The sequence below is a fragment of the Schistocerca gregaria genome, chromosome 7 (assembly GCF_023897955.1).
Source record: "Schistocerca gregaria isolate iqSchGreg1 chromosome 7, iqSchGreg1.2, whole genome shotgun sequence".
In the NCBI taxonomy this organism is placed as follows: domain Eukaryota; kingdom Metazoa; phylum Arthropoda; class Insecta; order Orthoptera; family Acrididae; genus Schistocerca; species Schistocerca gregaria.
In genome coordinates, this window is record NC_064926.1 from 529,745,154 (window position 1) to 529,769,802 (window position 24,649).

General features: G+C 41.1%; 1 protein-coding gene across 1 annotated transcript in view; it reads right to left on the reverse strand.

Moving 5' to 3' along the window:
* LOC126281441 (carbonic anhydrase-related protein 10-like) overlaps nt 1-24,649 on the reverse strand; it is a 421,827-nt gene that overhangs the window by 158,184 nt on the left and 238,994 nt on the right. The window contains exon 5 of the mRNA XM_049980412.1: nt 3,824-3,919. Coding sequence (XP_049836369.1) covers nt 3,824-3,919 — 96 coding nt within the window. The remainder of the gene's footprint in view (nt 1-3,823; nt 3,920-24,649) is intronic.

Consider the following 24,649-nt stretch of genomic DNA (forward strand, 5'->3'; position numbering starts at 1 on the left):
CAGACGAGGCGCACGTCATTTCAGTCGTGTGATAGAGATATTCACATATTTGTTTTACAATTTCTCTTACAGAACGTGCTGTGAATGTAGCGTAAAGTAGTATTCATGAGCGTTGGTTCACAAAAGCTCACACTTCACTCGTCTTTCGTTAACTGGAAACTGATTTAAGGGAGCCGGCCACGGTGGTTTAGCGGTTCAGGCGCTCAGTCCGGAGCCGCGCGACTGCTACGGTCGCAGGTTCGAATCCTGCCTCGGGCATGGATGTGTGTGATGTCCTTAGGTTAGTTAGGTTTAATTAGTTCTAAGTACTAGGAGACTGATGACCACAGATGGTAAGTCCCATAGTGTTCAGTCCACTGCATTACGTAATCAACCTTATTCAACCTGTCACAGATAATAAACGGTTTAGTGTCTTTCTAGGAGCAATAGCGGATGATCATGTTATTTCATGGCATTACTTGAACTTCGATCCATGCTACATGTATTGAGAAGCGATGTAGTTTTCATGATCAGTCTTCGCAGTTTTGGGAAAAATATATCAACTATATTCAACCGTACTATCACTTTCCACAGCATGGATTATCATTTGTTATTGAACATAAAATAGCTAAATACTGGAATACCGCCCTCTTGAATCTTCGTGCTACAGTGTTAATCAAGGTATGTCCGTGTGCGAATAATGAAGTAATTCAGTCACACGTGTCTACTGCAGCATATTAATTTTAAATGTCGTACAATGTATATGTGTGAATTACAGACGCAGAAAGATAGATTGTTGGACGACGTTGTGGAATACAGACGACTATGAAACACTATGAACTGCGTTTCTTTCTATAATGGTAATTTACCTCTAGGAACATATATTGGTGTTCAAAATTAAAGCAAGGAACCCTTATTTCTCCGACCTGTGTCTAATTTACGATATAATTATACAATCTGTCAACAGATGTCTGTACGATCGTGTTCTGCATTCCGGTCAACGGACACCCACACCATTGATGACGTCAGGGCACCTAACAAACGTGTAGAGTTTGCCGCGTGGTCAAACATTCACAATCGCTGTGTACACAGTCATAGACGGTGCAGTATGACACCGAGAAGACGCCTACCAGACTCTCTGTAGTGGAGGGCCATAGGAAGAATGAAAACATGACAGTCACAAACAAATGTGGCCCGATGGGAGAAAGTGAATCGCTCTATTGTTTTCTCGGATGTGAAAACAGTTTATAGAAATCACGTGTGATGTTTTACAAAGACAATGTGTGACAGTTTATTGAGACCAAGTGTGTCATCAGAAAGAGATGACCGGTATTGGACTGTAAGGGCACGACACCACCTTCCTAGTACTGTACGCTGAGTGGCATCTGACCCGGCAGCATCCACTTAACGTGTTATATGAAGCCAAACGGCGTACAGAAGGCTCCAGCAGAGTTGTCCTTATTGTCGGAGACCTGCTGTATGTGTACCTCTGACACTTCAAAGAAGGGAACGTCCGGTGTCGAGCCGTCCACATGTGACCGGGACAGTCGAACAGTGGGCTACTGTTCATTTCACAGATGAGTACCGTTTTGGTCTGAAGAACGGTTCACTACCTATCCGTATTTGAAGGGGACATGGATACGATCTCGGGACCCAAACATTGTGGAAAACGGCCGATATCGAGGAGGGCCCCTTATGGTGTGAGAAGCGGTTATGTTGACCACTCGGAAATCTTTACATGAAATTGTACGGTGGTGTCGGAAAGGTTTAACTGCTTTCAGGTATCGTCATGAGATCTTGGGACCTCAAACGGGGTTGTTGTGATGTGCTGTGCACCCAGATTTCGTATTAAACGACGCTAACGCTCGACCTCATAGAGGAAAATTAATTGATAAGCAGAAGAATTTGCGCGCATGGTGTAGCCTATTCACTCTCCCGAATTGGATCCCATAGAGCATGTCTGGCATTCCCTAGGGACACGAGTTTCATCATGTCAGCATCCACCAACCACTCTCCAAGACTCGCGAGCAGTTCTCCAGGAAGAATGGGAGTTATAGCCTCAACATGAGACTGATGACATCATTCACAGCATGCAATGGGGTCGTCAGGCCTGTATTGCTGACAGAGGTGGTCACAATCTGTGCTGAGCGCATTAACCAGTTGTCAGAAAGTATGTGTAAATCCGTTAACTTGGAGAAAACGGAGACAGTTTTTTTCTACCTTTATGCATGTTGCAGTAGTTTACGTTCTGCATTCTTTTCATTGTATCTACTTCACTATCACCTGCTGGTAGTGTTTTGTTGAGAAATAAACGCAATCTTGCAAAATTTTCGATTGTTGATTTAATTTTGGTCACTGTTCTACGATCGCAAGACTTCCGCATTTGCAATAGTCTGGGCAGACTGCGCTTTTGAAACAGTTTTATGAAATATTTGAATAATGATTATTTACGGATATAGATTGAGTAATTACCTATACGACCAATCATGCTGATGGCACTGTTTCTGGCTGTGCGCTAAACGTATACAGACTGGATCAATTTTCGAATGAGTTGATGAGTTCTTACCCAATATTTGATGCTGAAATACAAAGCTATGCTTATTTATCTGCCAGTGCGCATCTATAAGTAGATGCTGTGTTTGCAGTTTGGTTACTTTTTCGTAAATATCCAAATGATACAGGGATCATGATTAAGAGATCAGAATATTTCACATCACAGAACACACACTTAACAAGTGGTTTACTGCTACGATATCTGTTGAGCCGGCTGGTGTGGCCGAGCGTTTCTAGGCGCTTCAGTCTGGAACCGCGGGACCGCTACGGTCGCAGGTTCGAATCCAGCCTAGGGCATAGATGTGTGTGATGTCCTTAGGTTAGTTAGGTTTCAGTAGTTCTAAGTTCTAGGGGACTGATGGCCTCAGATGTTAAGTCCCATAGTGCTCAGCGCCATTTGAACCCTTTTTGATATCTGTTGCTGCTGTGCTTACGAGCTGTCGCATTCACTTCCTTACCACTGTGTGACAAGTGTCTGAATGATTTAATTTCTGAATCGTTGCTTTCTCTGGATACAAGATTGTAACGCTCGAGAACTGAGATGAGTGTGCACCAGCCAGCGCCGTCTGCTGAGAGCTACACTATTAGCATGCATGGCACTTCGTGACCTTCATTTATCTTGCAAACGCAAACCCTGACACTGAACACATACATCCAACTGCCGTCATTGGCGTTTCGAGCGCTGACAGAGGCCAACTTGTTCTTACTCTACAGTGACAGCCACATACTTGTGAGACTCAGCCTACGTTACCGAGCTCCTTAGCTGACTAATGTCTGACTTTTCCGCCTGCAGGGTCTTTGAAGGCAATATGCAGTCTACATTACTACTTTTTCAGTTTACACCTATTCAGGCAACTCGAAATATTACACTTCACCAGGACAGTTAGGACAAAGCCAGAAATGGCATGTTGTCGGCACATGTTGTTTGACCCCTTAATCTCATTTTTTTATGCAGGTACTGTGAACTACATGCCAAGAGCAATATGCTGCGGGCATCTCATTACTGACACTCACAAATAATTCGTTAGTTATACTCCTCTGAAGAAGGCCACTAAATGCTGGAAACCGGTAAAGAAATTAAGAAATTAATTTTTTTATGTAAATTGTTGCTGATTATTTCGATAGACACAGTACTTAATCAGAAAGTAAGAGCAGAGGCTGAGATGTGTGATTTATACTCTTGAACAATCAAGACAGAGAAAAGACTGATATGTAAAGGAAGTCTTCAAGTCTTAGAATGGGTCTTAGTCATCCTTAATACTACAACAAAGCCCAGAAATGCCCGACAAACCTGCATCATAATGGCGACGCCGACGATCCCTTGGGACTTGTGCTGTGCTTCCGACATGTTCTTGTACAGCTCCGCGTTGAAAGCGTACATCTGCATCTGTGGAACAGAGCTCAAGTTAGTAATCCTCTATGAAGAATGAAATGCTGTCAGATACGGGTGCCATAAAAAAGTACTAAAAGCAATAGTTGCGCAACAAAAAGTAAGTGGGCTGCCTGATAGGCATGTTCATGACATTGAGCGAAATACATTATTATCTATGACAGCATATTATCATTTGTGTATCTATTATACTTCATACTCTCTACGATGAAATTTACAGTGTGTTTACACAGGGCGTCCACTAAGTTTGTACGTGTCTCACAGCTAAGGTTAGCAACACACTCATATCGCTGTACACCTTTACCAATGTTTCACATGTAATGGGAGGCACATAATCAATTATCGCTGCCTTCAAATCATCGTATGAATCTGGATTATTTTAACACACAAATGTTTTACACTAGTCCCAAAGGAGATAGTCGGGCAGAGACGGATCTTGTGACTGCGGGGGCTAGACACCTTCCGTAATTAATCTGTCTCCAAAGATTTGCCGGCCGCTGTGTCCGAGCGGTTCTAGGCACTTCAATCTGGAACCGCACTGTTGCTGCGGCCGCAGGTTCTAATCCCGCCTCGGGCATGGATGTGTGTGATGCCCTTAGGTTTGTTAGGTTTAAGTAGTTCTACACTATTGGCCATTAAAATTGTTACAACAAGCAGAAATGCAGATGATAAACGGGTATTCATTGGACGAATACATTATACTAGAACTGACATGTGATTACATTTTCCCGCAATTTGGATGCACACAACCTGAGAAATTAGTACCCAGAACAACCACCTCTGGAAGTAACAACGGCCTTGATACGCCTGGGCATTGAGTCAGAGCCTGAATGGCGTGTACAAGTACAGGTGCCCATGCAGCTTTAACACCGATATCACAGTTCATTAAGAATAATGACTGGTGTATTGTGACGAGCCAGTTGATCACCCACCATTGACCAGACGTTTTCAATTGGTGAGAGATCTGGAGAATGTGCCGGCCAGGGCAGCAGTCGAATATTTTCTGTATCCGGAAAGGCCCGTATAGGTCCTGCAACTTGAGGTCTTGCATTATCCTGCTGAAATGTAGGGTTTCAAAAAGATCGGATGAAGGGTAGAGCCACGGGTCGTAACACATCTGAAATGTAACCTCCACTGTTACGGAACTTAACTGCTAAGATTATCAGTCGCTAAGCTTACACACTACTTAACCTAAATTACCCTAAGGACACCCACCCACGCCAGAGGAAGGACTCGAAACACCGCAGGGACCAGCCACACAGTCCGTGACTGCAGCGTCTTAGACCGCTCGGCTAATCCCGCGCGGCGTCCACGGTTCAAAGTGCCGTCAATGCGCACATGAAGTGACCGAGACGTGTAACCAATAGCAGCCCATTCTATCTCGCCGGGTGATACGCCAGTATGGCGATTACGAAAACACGCTTCAATGTGTGTTCTCCGCGATGTCGCCATTCACGTATGGCACCATCATGATGCTGTAAACACAACGTGGATTCATCCGAAAAAGCAAAGTTTTGCCATTCGCGCATCCAGGTTCTTTGTTGAGTACACCATCGCAGGCGCTCCTGTCTGTGATGCAGCGTCAAGGGTAACCGCAGCCATGGTCTCCGAGCTGATAGTCCATGCTGGTGCAAACGTCGTCGAACTGTTCGTGCAGATGGTTGTTGTCTTGGAAACGTCCCCATCTATTGACTCAGGGATCGAGACGTGGCTGCACGATCCGTTACAGCGATGCGGATAAGATGCCTTTCATATCGACTGTTAGTGATAAGAGGCCGTTGGGATCCATCACGGCGTTCCGTATTACCCACCTGAACCCACCGATTCCATATTCTGCTAATAGACATTCGATCTGGACCAACGCGAGCAGCAATATCGCGATAGGATAAACCGCAATCGTGACAGGCTACAATCCGACCATTATCAAAGTCGGAAACGAGATGGTACGCATTTCTCCTCCTTGCACGGGGCATCAAAGCAACGTTTCACCAGACAACGCCGATCAACTGCTGTTTGTTTATGAGAAATCGGTGGAAAACTTTCTTTATGTCAACACGTTGTAGGTGTCGCTACCAATGCTCTGAAAAGATAATCATTTGCATATCACAGCATTTTCTTGCTGTCGGTTAAATTTCGCGTCTGTAGCACGTCATCTTCGTGGTGTAACGAATTTTAATGGCTAAAAAGAAAAATGGTTCAGTTGGCTCTGAGCACTATGGGACTTAACTTCTAAGGTCATCAGTCCCCTAGAACTTTGAACTACTTAAACCCAACTAAACTAAGGACTTCACACACATCCATGCCCGAGGCAAGATTCGAACCTGCGACGTTGTAAAGATAGGAGTCCCAAGAAGGCTCTTGTTCGCAAACACATAATAAGTGTGCGCCACTATAGATTCACCACACAATCTAGCAGTCCATTGGGGGCTATATGGTACAGTAGCCTTCCATCCCCAACACATTAAGAAGGTTAGATTAGGAACTTTAGAGATTACGTTCGAAGATATGGATGTCAAAAGAGGTCATCGAAGCAATGTACTCCTTACGGGAAGACGATGAAGCAGTTAGGAACCGAGAGCTGAGGTGGCCGAGACTGGGCTGAATGTTGCTTCTGTAGAGTTAGAGGCTGTTGGAGAATGTTTCTGAATGTTCCAAAATGTTATAGAATCTTCCAGGAGATTCGAGAATGTGCTACATCTACGAGGTAATCCGGAATTAATGGGATGTGCATTACTTATACGTTCTGGACATATAAAATAAATTCCTTTCGTCTCGAATGAGGAAAGATAAGTGTGAGACTTTAATTTTACAGTGACGAAGAAAGAGAAATTTTGTAAAAAACATCTACAAATTAGAGAAGGTGCACCACTGATTGCGCAACCAGCCAAATTGAACTTACAAACGATTTATATATCATTATAAATAGACGAAATAACTGTAAAGTTTCAGAACATTGTTTAAAGTTACTCAATTTATTTGTCTGATAGTGCGATTTTAGCAGTAAGAAACGAAGTAGTTGATAATAATAATAATAATAATAATAATAATAATAATAATCATAATAGTAATAACTTAGGAATTGTAAACAATAAACGGTCGTTAGCAGATATGAAATGATATAATTTTAGCAAAAAATAATCTTGCGAAAAGATAAAGGTAAAACTGCATTATTCAGAGCATTACGCTCGTACGTACCGACATGCCTTTTGAGTTCGATAGTTTGGCAATTTCACTGAGGAGGTGTGGTATTAATTTAAAACAATCATGCTTTTCTTACAGTCAGTTATTTGTAGCTTGCTCTAGGGGTGGTAAATCCAAAGAATTTATGTATTTACCCAACAAATCCCCCCCCCCTCCCCATGAACCATGGACCTTGCCGTTGGTGGGGAGGCTTGCGTGCCTCAGCGATACAGATGGCCGTACCGTAGGTGCAACCACAACGGAGGGGTATCTGTTGAGAGGCCAGACAAACGTGTGGTTCCTGAAGAGGGGCAGCAGCCTTTTCAGTAGTTGCAGGAGCAACAGTCTGGATAATTGACTGATCTGGCCTTGCAACATTAATAGTTTATATGCCAACTAGCTCTGCAGATGATGAAGAAATTGAATAAATGTACGATGAAATAAAAGAAATTATTCAGATAGTGAAGGGAGACGAAAATTTAATAGTAATGGGTGACTGGAATTCGAGTGTAGGAAAAGGGAGAGAAGGAAACATAGTAGGTGAATATGGATTGGGGCTAAGAAATGAAAGAGGAAGCCGCCTAGTAGAATTTTGCACAGAGCACAACTTAATCATAGCTAACACTTGGTTTAAGAATCATGAAAGAAGGTTGTATACGTGGAAGAACCCTGGAGATACTAAAAGGTATCAGATAGATTATATAATGGTAAGACAGAGATTTAGGAACCAGGTTTTAAGTTGTAAGACATTTCGAGGGGCAGATGTGGACTCTGACCACAATCTATTGGTTATGACCTGTAGATTAAAACTGAAGAAACTGCAAAAATGTGGGAAATTAAGGAGATGGGACCTGGATAAACTGAAAGAACCAGAGGTTGTACAGACTTTCAGGGAGAGCATAAGGGAACAATTGACAGGAATAGGGGAAAGAAATACAGTAGAAGAAGAATGGGTAGCTCTGAGGGATGTAGTAGTGAAGGCAGCAGAGGATAAAGTAGGTACTAAGACGAGGGCTGCTAGAAATCCTTGGGTAACAGAAGAAATATTGAATTTAATTGATCAAAGGAGAAAATATAAAAATGCAGTAAATGAAGCAGGCAAAAAGGAAAACAAACGTCTCAAAAATGAGATCGACAGGAAGTGCAAAATGGCTAAACAGGGATGGCTAGAGGACAAATGTAACGATGTAGAAGCTTATCTCACTAGGGGTAAGATAGATACTGCCTACAGGAAAATTAAAGAGACCTTTGGAGAGAAGAGAACCAAGTGTATGAATATCAAGAGCTCAGATGGCATCCCAGTTCTAAGCAAAGAAGGGAAGGCAGAAAGGTGGAAGGAGTATATAGAAGGTTTATACAAGGGCGATGTACTTGAGGACAATATTATGGAAATAGAAGAAGATGTAGATGAAGACGAAATGGGAGATACGATACTGCGTGAAGAGTTTGACAGAGCACTGAAAGACCTGAGTCGAAACAAGGGCCCCGGAGTAGACAACATTCCATTAGAACTACTGACGGCCTTGGGACAACCAGCCCTGACAAAACTCTACCAGCTGGTGAGCAAGATGTATGAGACAGGCGAAATACCCTCAGACTTCAAGAAGAATATAATAATTCCAATCCCAAAGAAAGCAGGTGCTGACAGATGTGAAAATTACCGAACTATCAGTTTAACAAGCCACGGCTGCAAAATACTAACGCGAATTCTTTACAGACGAATGGAAAAACTGGTAGATGCAGACCTCGGGGAGGATCAGTTTGGATTCCGTCGAAATGTTGGAACACGTGAGGCAATACTGACCTTACGACTTATCTTAGAAGAAAGATTAAGGAAGGGCAAACCTACGTTTCTAGCATTTGTAGACTTAGAGAAAGCTTTTGACAATGTTGACTGGAATACTCTTTTTCAAATTCTAAAGGTGGCAGGGGTAAAATACAGGGAGCGAAAGGCTATTTATAATTTGTACAGAAACCAGATGGCAGTCATAAGAGTCGAGGGGCATGAAAGGGAAGCAGTGGTTGGGAAAGGAGTGAGACAGGGTTGTAGCCTCTCCCCGATGTTATTCAATCTGTATATTGAGCAAGCAGTAAAGGAAACAAAAGAAAAATTCGGGATAGGTATTAAAATTCATGGAGACGAAGTAAAAACTTTGAGGTTCGCCGATGACATTGTAATTCTGTCAGAGACGGCAAAGGACTTGGAAGAGCAGTTGAACGGAATGGACAGTGTCTTGAAAGGAGGATATAAGATGAACATTAACAAAAGCAAAACGAGGATAATGGAATGCAGTCAAATTAAATCGGGTGATGCTGAGGGAATTAGAGTAGGAAATGAGACACTTAAAGTAGTAAAGGAGTTTTGCTATTTAGGAAGTAAAATAACTGATGATGGTCGAAGTAGAGAGGATATAAAATGTAGACTGGCAATGGCAAGGAAAGCGTTTCTGAAGAAGAGAAATTTGTTAACATCGAATATAGATTTATGGATCAGGAAGTCGTTTCTGAAAGTATTTGTTTGGAGTGTAGCCATGTATGGAAGTGAAACATGGACGATAACTAGTTTGGACAAGAAGAGAATAGAAGCTTTCGAAATGTGGTTCTACAGAAGAATACTGAAGATAAGGTGGATAGATCACGTAACTAATGAGAAGGTATTGAATAGGATTGGGGAGAAGAGAAGTTTGTGGCACAACTTGACTAGAAGAAGGGATCGGTTGGTAGGACATGTTTTGAGGCATCAAGGGATCACAAATTTAGCATTGGAGGGCAGCGTGGAGGGTAAAAATCGTAGAGGGAGACCGAGAGATGAGTACACTAAGCAGATTCAGAAGGATGTAGGTTGCAGTAGGTACTGGGAGATGAAGCAGCTTGCACAGGATAGAGTAGCATGGAGAGCTGCATCAAACCAGTCTCAGGACTGAAGACAACAACAACAACAACCCAACAAATAAGCAAATATTCTGAGAGAATATGTTAATTATAGGTGAAATACAATGAAAGCAAAGACAGTCTTGTTTTTTGACGTCGGTGTGGGTGTTCGCTCTGTCACTGCTCCAATGAGCTGGCTGGGGTGTAATGTTTGGTTTTAGCGTTCAGTGAGTATGATTGCCCTGATTTTTGCAGCGTTGATAGATATTCGCTACGGAATCATTTCATGATACGCTTCGTGACGTGCGAGCTTCCTGCAGTCTCTGGCGTACTGCCTGAACGCTTCAGCTGCTGGTACATCAGGCAGTGACATCGGATTACAGGAGACAAAAAATCCAACACCTACAACTGTAGTAAAAGGTATATATGCTCACTATTTCTGCAGATGAAAAAACCGATAGAATATTGGAGGAATAAAAGAATTTTTTAAGTCGTTAAGAGGGATGAAAATCAAACCGATGTGACGCTTTAACTGTTTAGCACGAAAAAGAGGGAAAAGAAAAATTGTGGGAGAGCAGAGATGTGAAATAGCGACCTGACTGGTAGAATTATGTGTAGAACACGATTTAATCGTTGCTAACGGTTGATATAAAATCATGAAATAGGACTGAATAACGGCGAAGGCCTAGAGAGAGCAACAGGTTTCAGTTGTGTTATTTTATGATAAGGCAGTGATTTTCTAAACAACTTTCAATATGCAAAACATTTAGAGGGGCAGATGTAGACTCTAACCTTAATTGATTGGTTATAAAATACAAGTCTAAACGCAAAACGACAAGGAGCAGTATAGATCCTTCAAAACTACACGATATATAAAAATCTAACTGAGGAGCAGAAGGATATGTATAAAAAATTTGTGGGAGTAGGACTCGTGCACCGAGGATTCTGTACAAACTTATGTACACTGTTGTCCAAAATTAAAGCAACAAACGAAAAAGGCTGCATATATTCAGCTCCGAAACAGTATAAATAGGTGATTGTATTGTACACGCAACGTAAAGAATACAGAACGTAAACATCTGCAACGTGCATAACGATAGACAAAAAAGTTTTTAGTTGTTTTTTTTTTTCAACTTAACGGATTTGCACACACATTCTGACAACTTAGTACTGTGGTCAGTAAGGGTTTTGATCACCTCTGGCACCAATGCAGTCGTGTCATCAATTTCGCGTTCAGGCAATAACGCCCACTCTTCCTGCAGAGTTGATCGCATGTCTTAAGTGATAGTTGCTGAATGCTGACGTGATGCAATTCGTCTCCATAGGTCATGCCACACATGCTCTATGTGATACAAATTAGAAGCGCAAACAGGCCAGCATTATTGGGCATCAGTATGAAGCCTGGGACCACAATTCCTCCCAAAAACGGTACATGAGGTCCAAAGATCTTGTCACGATACCTAATAGTGGTTAAACCTTGCCGATTCACCCGTACAATCTGTTCGTTTGATCACCATAATTCCTGCCCACACCGTTATGGATCCTCACCGACATCGGTCTCTTCCCACAATATTTTGGTCAAGATATCGTGTTCCACGGTCACTCCAGAGGTTAATCCGTTCAAAATCACTCACCAAACCGATTCGTGACTCATCTGTGAGAAGGACATTGGACTACTCTTCCACCGTCCAGGTTGCCTGTTGCAGACTCAACCCGAGACCTTTCCTTCAATGAAGACGCTTCAGAGGTACACATATGGCAAGTCTCTGACAACAAAGGCCACTCTTTTAAGGCATTATGTATACCGTTCGTCTCGATACAACACGTCCAGTGATTCTGCGACGTCGGATGCCAGTTGCCGTGCAGTACTAAGGAGGTACCTTTGTATCCTTACAGAAAAAAGGGCCTCTTCTTTCTGATGCCACAGGCGGTCAGTCCTGCCCTGGTTTTTGGGGTACAGTTTCGGTCTCTATAAACCGTCGCCACATCCGGGAAACAACAGAACGATTCACACTAAGCCATCGGACCACATAATTTTCCGACTGTACTGCTTCCACGCTTCCTATGGCGCTGCACTGCAGAGAATCCGGCAGGCGCCTTCTCTGTGCCCCACTGCACCGTCTGCGACCATGTACACAGCGACTGTGGATCTGGGACTACCCGTAAAACAGTATCCCGTTTGACAGGTGCTCTGACGTCGTCACTGGCGTGTTTGTCTGTTGACCGGAATGTCTTCTTCCGTACAGTACACGATCCTACTGTCATCTGTTGACAGTTTGTATGATTATAATGTGAATTAGATACAGGAAGAGGGAATAGCGGTTTGTTGCTTTAATTTTGGACACCAGCTCATCCATCCCGGGAAACGTGAATTTAGACGATTTTTGCCTCTTATCAAGACCCATACTGACAAGACATAAAATGACAGATATATATTGCTTTATCTTTTGTTTGTATTGACGTCGAAGCTTAATTTTTTTGCACTGCAGAAGGACCTAGCTTTTAGTGTGTGACATAGGTTTCATCTTGAAGAAACGTGTGCCCGTTCCTCAGAAAAAAAGAGGCGTTAATTAACGGCTAGTCTTAAAACTGGACGAATAAATTTTATCGCGTGATATAATTACAAATTAACAATTTTCGGATTTTCTTGCTTGCACTGGAAATTCTTGTCTCTTGCCACATTTCATCATTCTAGCTCAACAGGAAGCACCCTCTAGGTTTTAATGGCTGAGTTGTCGAGAAGCAAAGTACATGTAGTAGATGACCGTATCAGTCGGCTCCATTTATTTCGAATCTTAATGTTCTTTACACCGCTATGGGACCACAGGCAGTAGAATATAACATAAATTTCATTCAGTACGTCAACTCTTCCCTGAATAGAAGGTGTCTTAACAGACGGACAGAAAGGCAGTCCTATATCGTGAAAAACAAATAGTTTCAAATTAACAATGTTAGGACCTTTTCCTTTGCTTGTGCTTAAAGCCTTGGTTCTTGCGAAATTTCATGGCTATAGCGCAAGGGGAAGTACCCTAGCGATTTTGATGAATAAGTTTTCAGTATCAAAATATGTGACATAAATGATTATCTCTCTTGATTGGAGGGACGTAGAAACTTAGATCTTTTACATCGCCAACAGCGTATGACATAAATTTTAACTGGAAAAATCTGCACGTTCGTGGGTAAAAAGGGTCTGAACAGTCGGGATGACTGACAGGCAGACGGAGGCAAGGACAATAAAGTGATTCAATAAGGTTTCTGTTTTTACTGATTGACGTAAGGAAACCTAAATGGCAGAAAATAAAGCAGCAAATAGATGATACAGATATCTCTGACTGACTGAAATAGAAAGCTGAAACTTCTTGACAGATTAAAACTGTGTGCGCGGGCCGAGACTCGAACTCGGGACCTTTGCCTTTCGCCGGCTGAGCGGTTCTAGGCGCATCAGTCTGGAACCGCGGGACTGCTACGGTCGCAGGTTCGAATCCTGCCTCGAGCGTGGATGTGTGTGTCGCCCTTAGGTTAATTAAGTTTAAGTAGTTCTAAGTTCTAGGGGACTGATGACCTCAACTGTTGAGTCCCATAGTGCTCAGAGGCGTTTGAACCATTTTTTTACCTTTCGCGGGCAAGTGTTCTACCATCTGAGCTACCCAAGCACGACTCACGCCCCGTACTCCAAACTTCACAGCTGCTCTTCTGCGAACCTTTCTTCCGGGAGTGCTAGTTTTGCAAGGTTCGCAGGGGAGTTTCTGTAAAGTTTGGAAGGTAGGAGACTAGGTACTAGTGGAAGTAAAGCTGTGAGGACGAAGCGTGAGTCGTGTTTGGGTAGCTCAGATGGTAGAGCACTTGCCCGCGAACGGCAAAGGTCCCGAGTTCGAGTATCGGTCCGGCACACAGTTTTAATCTGCCAGGAAGTTTATATCAGCGCACATTCCAATGGAGAGTGATAATCTCATTCTGGAAACATCCTCCAGGCTGTGGCTAAGCCATGTCTCCGCAGTATCCTTTCTTTCAGGAGTGCTAGTTCAGCAAGTTTCGCAGGAGAACTTCTTTAAAGTTTGGAAGGTAGGAGACAAGGTACTGGCGGAATCAAAGCTGTGAGGACGGGGCGTGAGTCGTGCTTGGGTAGCTCACATGGTGGAGCAGTTGCCCGCAAAAGGCAGTGGTCCCGAGTTCGAGTCTCGGTCCGGCACACAGTTTTAATGTGTCAGCAAGTTTGATATCAGCGCATACTCCGCTGCAGACTGAAAATCTCTTTCTGAAATTGAAAGCTGTTTAAGCGTGTGTGACGGTGGAAAGGAGTATGCTACCAACAGGACAATTAAATAAAGCTGTGGAGTAAACAGAAGCAGATGTGTAGGTATCACGAGTGAGTCATTACTATGGTAACGTCTCGGCTGGTAACGCTTCGAGTATAGTGTGTGCCACAAGTATGCGTACCAGCGGGTGGCACGGGCTGCAGCAGTCGCGCCACCTGGAAGACACACGGAGTTGCGTGCGCGACCGGCGGCAGAGGACGGCCTGAAGAACGACAGCAGGGGGGGCTTCAGGCTAAGCTCACTCTGCTGCATTGAATACACCGTCGATTTTGCTGCTTGTGGACAACATAACAGTGAAAAGATGAATACTGTAGTACTCAGTAGGTTACTTTCAAGGCGTTGACTGTTACGCCAGTGTGGTAAAAGCAGTTACCGTTATTGCTTAAACTGTCATGACTGTGTACTCGTCCCCACTACCTGCTGCTAAGATTGAGAGCTCTGCTTCTTGTATCTGATTTCCCACTACCTGTTATTACCAGCCGGTGTGTCATGTAGATGCGTGTATTCTTAAATGTGCTCTCCACATTAAAAAAAAAACCTTAATATATTTTGAGCTCTAGAATTTTTTTAATTCTACAGAAATTAAAATGGTATTATGGGAGAGTTTAAAAATTTTAAGGTCTCATTTTTACATGGATGGTGAGCACACCTACTATTGTTACTTTTAATATATTTTCAAACGATTGTAAACGTTTGTGTGCTGACTAATCCAGTTTAGTTTATTTTAGTATGGACTGCAGCATGAACTGGGTCAATTCCAGAAGATGCAGTGTAATAGTTATGTTCTTGTATTTACAGCTTTCTGCACAACAAGCTTGCCTATTTCGGCTTACACTCTCATTTTCGAGTACACTTCTGGGTGTTGGGAATAGTGAATCTTATTTAAATCTTACTTATGATCAAAACGCCGTTTTTATGAAAAAAAATTTACTTCTTTTTATGCGGAGTTGACGATCGCACGGTATCCAGGGCGCTACTATGAGCTGTCTATTAAGAAATAATACTATTATAATTATGTATATTTTATAATGATATAATTGGTTATAAGTAATAAAAGATAAGAATCACTATTCGCAACAGCCGCAGCTGAGCTAGAAAATGGCATTCTAACCCGAAATTGGTAACCTTGTTGTGCAGAAATCTCGAAATACAAGGAAATAAACATTACATTGCAGCTATTGAAACTGACTACTAATTTAGTCTGTAACATGGGACGAAATTAAGATACATCTACATCTACGTGGATACTCTGCAATTCACACCTAAGTACCTGCTCTACAACTTTTGTGTTGACTCTATGTCAACAATCAGATCTCTTCAAAGTAATTCATAATGTATGAACACAACATGAACTCTAAAATCCTGCTGCATATCGAAGTTAATGACTTGGACATGTAATTTACTAACATATATTTATATTTCATTGTTAAATTAATAAATGTGCTTGAAACATTACCATCCCACAGCTATCCTGCAGTCATATCATCTCAAATAATTGAAATTGCATGGCACTATTGAGAAAGAGGGGATAGCTAAGAGGTTGAATGAATGTACAGACCTATACAAAGGGAACTAACTTGAAATAGATATTATACATATTTATGAGGAGAAAACTTGAAATAGATCAAAACTAAATAACAATACGAAAATGGATAAGAATTAGACACAGCACTGAAAGACGTAATTCAAAAGAAGGGCCTCAAAAATAAGACTACTCACAATGTAATAATTTCATTTCCAAAGAAGGCAGATGTTAACAGATATGAATGCTACGCAACCACGAGTCACGGTTGCAAAGTACAGACGCGACTTATTTACAGAGAAATGGGAAGACCGACAGGAGGCAACCTTGAAGAAGATTAATTTGGGTTCTAGAGAAGTGAAGTAGAGTGTGGCACTGTATTGTCTCTACTGTTTAAGTGATAGACTGAAGCAAAGCAAATGTGTGTCTATAGTTTTTTAGATGAAATGAAAGATTTTTACAATGTTGACTCAATATTTGAAATTCTGAAGGTAACAGGGACAAAATACAATGAACTGATTGCTATCCGCAACTTGTACATACACCAGACGGCTTTTATAAATGACGAAAGACTTGAAAGGGAAGTAGTGGTTCAGTCGGGAGTGAGGTAAGATTGTAGGCTATCCTCAGTCTTGTTCAACCAGGGCATCGACAGAAGGAAAGCAAGGAGAAATTTGGAAAGGGATTTAAAAGTCAGATTGAGGAAACAAAAAAAATGAGGTTTTCGATGAGACTGTAGTTCTGATGTAGACCATAAAGGACTTGGGTTATCAATGGAACGGAATATATGTCGAATAGCACTTGTAAGATGAATACCAACAAAATTAAAACAAAATTAATGGAATGAAATTGAATTAAAACTGGCAATACTAGGGAATTAAATCTAGAAACAGGTAGTAGAAACGCCGACCGCAGTGGCCGAGTGGTTCTAGGTTCTTCAGTCTGGATGCACGCGGCTGCTGTGGTCGCAGGTTCGAATCCTGCCTCGGGCTGGATGCGTGGATGTGTGTGATGCTCTTAGGTTAGTAAGGTTTAAGTAGTTCTAAGTGTAGAGGATTGATGACCTCAGATGTTAAGTCTCATAGTGCTTAGAGCCATTTTTTGAGACAGTAGACTGAGAATCTAAAAGTAATACTTGTTAATTACATGAGTCTTTACAGTAAGGTCCTAGAGCTCGCGTCTATCGTAGAAAGCAGTCACCTCGACGTCGCACCAGGCTCTGCAAGTCGGTTGAAACTCGAATCAGAGAAAAGGTAAATTTCCGACAATGCGTGGAGCGTTGTTAGAAAAACTGTATATCGATGTCCAAAATTAATACGATTGCGAAATAATATGGACAACTGTAACCGGAATCGGTGGATGTAGATTAGTATTATATTGTTTCTACCGACCTCCGGATTTAGAGACATCGGTAGGAGAGTCATTCAAGGCAGCACAAACTTTACAGCACGAAAATACCCCGTACAAACGATAGAAATATTTTATGACTTGAACCAGCCCAGTATCGACTGAAAAACTGCGCATAACTTGTCAGTGGCAAGGACAAAGCTCTTACGAGTATTACTGTGAATGACCGCTGAAAATTGCTTCGAACGACCAGTCCGATAACCGAAAAGCGATAGAAATGTTGAAAACCTCCGAGTTCCTGTTCCTAACAGACTCGGTTTTTTCGAGTGCTTCACCAGTGAGATACAGTTTAGCGAGCATGATGTAAAATTTGGAACAGTGATCACCAAACGCAAAAAACTAGGATCTCTGTCACATTATATAAAGGATAAAGAGGGGGCACTTAGTTCATATTTGGCAAATGCAGAATAAATGTAAAAGATGAAAAACATTGTTAACCGCTGTTTGGGTTAAGTCAGTGTGAAGTAATAAATGACGGCAAATACCGACTCTGAATAACGTAGCGCAAACCGAGACTACTTCATCTTCTCCACTAAAGAGATTGCAGAAATACTAAGAAGGAAATTTGCAACCATAAGAAAGGCCTACAATATTTTTACTGTCAAATCATGGCGAAAGACTTATCAGCAAATCCTAGGATGCTCTGGTCATGACCGAATCCGAATCTTTCTATCAATCTGTCGTGGATCCGTTCCCAGACGTAGGAGAGCAAATAGAAAGCATAAACGTTAAATTCCGCATTGAAACATATTTTCACGCGAAACGCTACTACTGTGCCAGGTTCTCAACGCCTCACAGATGAATGAGCTATATCAACATCTGTGCAGCCGGTGTTGGAAACCCAGACTACTAATCTGAACAAGTCACTCTTATTTTACAAATGGCATAAGAGATGAGCAGTACGAAACTATGGACCAATAACGCTGGCACACCAAACGCTATAAATTTCCTGAAAGAAAACAAACTTACTAAAATACTCAGTAGCGCTTCAGAACAAATCATTCGTGTTGAAGTACGGCTTCCCTTATTCATAAACATCTTGCAAACAATATATACCTAAATGTAAGCCTGCAGAATCCCGTGGCGATAATTTGAATTAAATGTGTTCGGGCCTCCAGCGGCTTCAAACGTTTGAAATGCCACGAGCTTTCGACTTTGTACTCACAGACCATTGTCAAGTGGAATGACTGCTGATGAGGTGCTGCTGCGTTCTTATACGCTGCAGATGCCTTCTGTGACGTCACTGGTGCTCACAGCTTCGCGATATATGGACATATGTTGACTTTGCGTTCGCTGCGACCGCTTCAAACGCGGGATCGCTGACCCCGAAGACACGCTGAGCTGCAAGCCGCTGACTTTATTAAGAGTGTTATCAGTGATATTTATTTCTATAGCTTCTTTAATTATATAGTCCCAGAACCCATCTGTGCGAGCCATGGCAAAAGTTTCGTCAAATTTGATCCGGTGACCATTTTTGAGAAAACGCTCAGTTAAATCGAAGTTTTCGAGGAAGCGAAGACGATGAAACCTCTCATGCTTCTTCCTGCGTATTTCTAAAATGCGCACGGTTTGTCCGACGTATAATTGGCCACACTGGCGGAGTACCTTGTAGACCGCAGGCAATCTGAGACCTGCCGTGCCATTAACTGGTCCCTACAATTGCTGGATTTTTGTCGGAGATCTGAAGATAGATTCGGTTTTTTGTCTTTTTAGCCGCCGATAAGCTAGCGCTACACAAGATAAATGAAGCGATCTTCAGCAAGGATCACAATAAAAGCAACTACGAAGACCAAGGAAAGAAAGTTGTGTTACTGCCGTTCTGTAGCTACCTGAGGAGAAATGAGAGTAGAAGAAATTATGGAACAGTCTGTTTTTCAGGTTGTAAGTACGCTGTTTAGGTTTTTATATTGGTAACACCACTAGCGCTCTGTATGAAAATCACTGGCTGTGCTGTGTGCAGTCTGTGGCTGGTTTGCATTGTTGTCTGCAATTGTAGTGTTGGGCAGCTGGATGTTAACAGCGCGTAGCGTTGGGCAGTTGGAGGTGAGCCCCCAGCAATGGTGGATGTGGGGAGAGTGATGGCGGAGTTGTGAGAGCGGATGATCTGGACAGAGACAGTACATTTGTAAAACTGGATGTCATGAACTGCTATATATATTGTGACTTTTGAACACTATTAAGGTAAATACATTGTTTGTTCTCTATCAAAATCTTTCATTTGCTAACTATGCCTATCAGTAGTTTGTGCCTTCAGTAGTTAGAATCTTTTATTTAGCTGGCAGTAGGTGCGCTCGCTGTATTGCAGTAATTCAAGTAACGAAGATTTTTGTGAGGTAAGTGTTTTGGGAAAGGCACAGGTTAATGTTAGTCAGGGCCATTCTCTTGTAGGGATTATTGAAAGTCATATTGCGTTGCGCTAAAATTATTGTGTGTCAGTTTAAGCACAGTCATGCACAACTGTTATAAGGGGCTTTTCATATGTTGACCCTTAGCCGAGGATACCTCTCTGGAATCTTCTGTTTTTTACTTGTAGTTTGTGTAATTAGTGTAGCTTTTGTTTACTGCTAGTGCGTAATTGTAGGGAGAATCTCCTTTGTAGTTACAGTCTTTCTTTGTTGTACAGTAAAACAGTTGTGGCATGCATGTAGATTTGCACCAAGTATTTTGCAGCTACGCTTGCGATTAACTAGATATTATTTTCTTTGTTAATGTGTTCTCTTATTTTTGCTCTTCAAATTGTGCTTTTTCTGTGTTATCGTGTGAAATATTGTGACAATAATGGCGTGTGTAAAACGTAACACTAGGCTCCAAAGTAAACTGAGAAATGACAGTGAAGACGGAAGCAGTGTGTTAGCGCCACCGTGTAATGAATTAACTATTGTTCAAAGTAGTAATTTTATAAATGTGCATAGGGAAATGGAGCGGGCTGCCAATAATGGCGTAGACAGTGAAACAATTAGTGAACTTGGAAGCATTATCGGTCGCTCGGTCGGCAACAGCTCGCCTCATGATTCCGAAATGACAGGACACAATCTTGCAAATACTGAAGATTCAGGTTTTGCGTCCTCACGGTTTTCTCAAATAAGTCGAGACACATTTTCTCCTTTTCAAAATGCGAATATTGCCGGTTCAAGTGCACTGCCGAATAGCACTGAGGAACATGTTTCAGATACCATAGCATTGTTATTACAGTTAATGCAACAAATGGGACAAAAGCTACAAAATTTAGACACAAAGCCTGAACAAAATCAGAAACAAATGGAACAAAAGCTTCAAAAGTTAGACCCAGTGGAACATATGCTTGAACAAACACGTGAAGATTTAACTACTGGGCTACATAACATTGAATCGAAATGTCAAAAAGTCTTTAATGACGTAAAAGCACAAACTTGTGAGCATTTTCAACCTATTTTTTCCCAGCATGAGAATGCATTATAGAATCACGAAGCAGCCATAAAAGAACTGCAAACTATTGTTCATGAAAATCATGAGACCTTCCAAGCTAAAATCCACTCAGTTGCATCTACCGATTCGGTTATGCAACTTGCATAAACTCATGAAAACTTAAAGGACACAGTAGATACTCTGAAAATTGGTTCAGAAAGACACATGGAGGAAATTAGCTCATTAGCAGAGAAAGTAGCCGAACTTTCAGATCAGTTCACTAACTTATCTACAAAGGTAGATGATGATCTGAATGACACAAGACCTGTAGGCTTCACTGACACTGAAGAGTATGAACAAATTAGAAAAATCTAACAAAATCAAAATCAAATCAATACACTGTACAAAAGAGAAATCCGGGAAGTACAAGATCAGTTGGCACAAGTAATACAAGAATTACATATTTCAGAGAACACTCGCGCTCCAGTATGGGAAAATGGACATAGAAATACGGAACAACCACAAAATAATAACACAGGACACCTGGGAAATTATAAAAGAAATTGGCAAGGCCCATTGAATTTTGGGATGGAACCGCCGAAACGAAGTAACAACGAGCGATGTGCTACTCGCCGACACGATGATATTGACTATAAGCTGTTCATTACTACACAAAAATTTAAAACATTTAAGAATTCTGGCAACGACATTCATCCACAAGCATGGCTTCATCAATTCTCTCATTGTTTTCGTCCCAACTAGTCATCGGAGCACAGATTAGGATTTATGTGTGGCTATTTAGAGAATGAACCAGCTGTAAGAATGCGATCGGTCATTCATGATTGTCACAGTGAAGGAGAATTTTATCATGCCTTCCTCTCAGCATATTGGTCTCAAGCTACACAAGACCGAGTAAAACATAGCATCATAATGATGAAACATTTCGAACAATATGAATTCTCCAGTCTTGTGAAATATTTTGAAGACATGTTGCACAAGAATCAGTACTTGTCAAACACATACAGCCCCTCAGAACTCATCCCCATTCGTTTAATCAAACTACGTGAACATTTACGACATATTATTTTGGCAGGACGTTGCAAAGACGACATTGAAGCTTTTCAGGGACTCTTACAATAATTAGAAATTGACACTGACTATCGCGGAACGCGGAAATAGGAATACAACAATTACAGGTCACATCTGTCACAATTCCGCGATGACAGAAATAATACACGACAAGGCTATTCTTACAACGTAAATCGTGACCAAAACAGACACCACCCGTATGGCAACAGTTGACAGAGTAGTAATAATTACAGGGAAAGATCACCTCTTTGCGGTAGTGACTATCACAGAGACAATCAGAGAAACAGACAATATGGGAAGCAAAATAATTATTATCAAGGGAGACAGAATAACTTCAGACGCAACGGTCCAGCGCGCAGCTACGATTCAGGGAGAAATTATCCACCACGTGACCGACAAGAAAGGAACTATGGAATCAACCGACATGACGACAGACGATATGGTCGTAACGACAGACCTGAATTGCATCAGAACTGGCGGGATTCAAACAGAGCAGGGCCCTCTTGACAATGTGAATTTGTAGAAGTTAGGTCTCCAAATCCTAATAACGACGCGCGCCAACAAAGAAACAGGCAATGACTCGCACCGGCAGGCAGCCACGTGCGCCGGCTGGCTCAGAGAAAAATAACCATGAGAAAAATTCCAGAATTGTATACCGACGTATACCGCACGATAATTGCGTTTACGTTGAAACTCTGAGTACTAGGAAGAGTAAAGGTTTACACCACATTTCACATATAAAACCGTTTATTGAAAGTTAATCTGCTTTTTAACTTTGTCTTTGCCATAAACTTTATATTACCTGTATTCTTTGTCAGACTTAGAATCTGTTAACATGCAATAATATTTGAAGTTAAATATCCAGTCAAGAACCAAGAGAACTTATTTAAACAGAAATTACGAATGCAATGTTATAGTGAACACACGACACAGTGTTGTTATTTGTACATTCTTGCTTGTTAGTTGCACGATTACGTAACGACTATAAGGCTCACATACTTAGAACATTTACCAGTACTGCTAATGAGATTTTAATGCAACATTTTAGTTTACTTGATAAGACATTCTTTATGTGAAGTACCGTCTGTGAGATAGAAGATGACTTAGTATTTGGTTTCTTTGACAGCTACACGATTATATCATGACGCTACTAATGTGTGACACAATTTACATTCTTGCTTTTGCGGTGTATCTGTTTCATATCTGCACAGTTTTTCTATATTATTCTGGAAAGTACAACATGTTTTAGTAGTAACTTTTGTGGTATAGCTACAATGAGACAGCCCTTTCCGTAGCACAACAATATGTTACATTATCGTACTTTCTTGATCATGATAAGGTAAGTAATAACTACGATATCTATACGCATAGCATTTCACTTTTGTTCATCATGAGGTAAGCACATTGACTTCTGCAAAACTTAGCTTTCGGAGGACGATAACTTCAACACTTCCACAGAATTATCATATAGCAAGACGCACATTTAGCGCTAAAGGACACGTATTTGAGGGATTAACTTAGCACTTAAAACATTTATTTTTAAAGATTTTTGAATTACAATGATACAAAGGTTTTCCATGATACATTTCATTCCATTCCTGTAATCTGTAACACCTGAGAGATAATTACATTAATTCTCAAAGGGGTGCACTCTTGCTTTGTGTACCATGTGTTTGGCAAACACAAGGAGCCCTAGCTAATATGGTATTTGCTTATACAACTTTACACATTGGTACCAAATTTCTCTAACATATAAATTACACAGCTATGTGATCATTTAACTAAGAGATTAAAATTTTTTTTACTACATCAGTGACACATGTTTATACAATTACACAGTTGGATAACTTCACACTGATGAAACTGTATTTTGTCTGTACTGTGTAAAGTGTTCATATTTTTTCGGGACCATTGTGATACTATGAGAGCTTTGAATGATGTGTTTGGTATGGCATCATGATTTAAAAGTACGTTTGAGGTAGATGACACTATTGAAATGAGCAGAGAATTTTTTTTTTAGGTTTTGAAATTAGTGCAGAGAGCTATGGCGTTTTTGAGATTTGACTGAGGTGTTAAGATGTTATTATTACGAGGACGATGTGTATTATGCTGCTGAGGAATGTTTATTATGATATGCATTTACTATGATGAAATACTGAAGAAGTGTCGACGAATATGTATATGTGTATTAAGGTAAGGAATAATGAGTAGTGGTTAGGGACTCGGACTTTTGAAAAAGGATGATGGAAAGCAAGAATCGTACTTTAAAGAGTTATGAAATGTGTGTAAATGTGTGAATGTATTACAATGCCGACGAAAAATTTTTCGACACTGTTATATCAATATGACTTTGTTTCTACAGATTTGTAACGCAAATTCTTGACCTGTGAAATTTTTATATGAGACTGCCACTGTAGCAGAAACTGCTGTCGTAAACATTTCAGTAAGAAAGGTAAGTGACCTTGACGTAATGCGTTTTGGGCTCCCAGCTGAGAGGTAGCCATCTGACAAAAGAAAGCATTAGTGTGCTCCTTCCAGAGGCACAGGTGGACAAAAAAAAGAGACCATTATCCTCGCTTTTGACATTCTTTTGTAGAAAGCATCACAAATACAACACGCACAAACTTGAAACCATATGATTATACTGTGGAGCTCTTAATTTATGATATTTACTAAAATGCCTAATGAAACGATGAGAAACATTTCACAGCTATGGTCTTGCTAGTTGAGACAAATGCCATATGGCTTCCTTTATGTATTTATTTACTCATTTTGTTTAATATCTAGTTTCTAGCTGTACTGCAGCATTGGTTAAAATAAAATTTGATAGATGTACTAATACAGTTAATTTGTGCCTACAGATCCAGTCAATAATGAATTTATAATCTACTTCCAAGAAAACGAGGACACATAAATAGACATTTCCCTTCATAGGAATTGCATAAATAATTTTTTTAC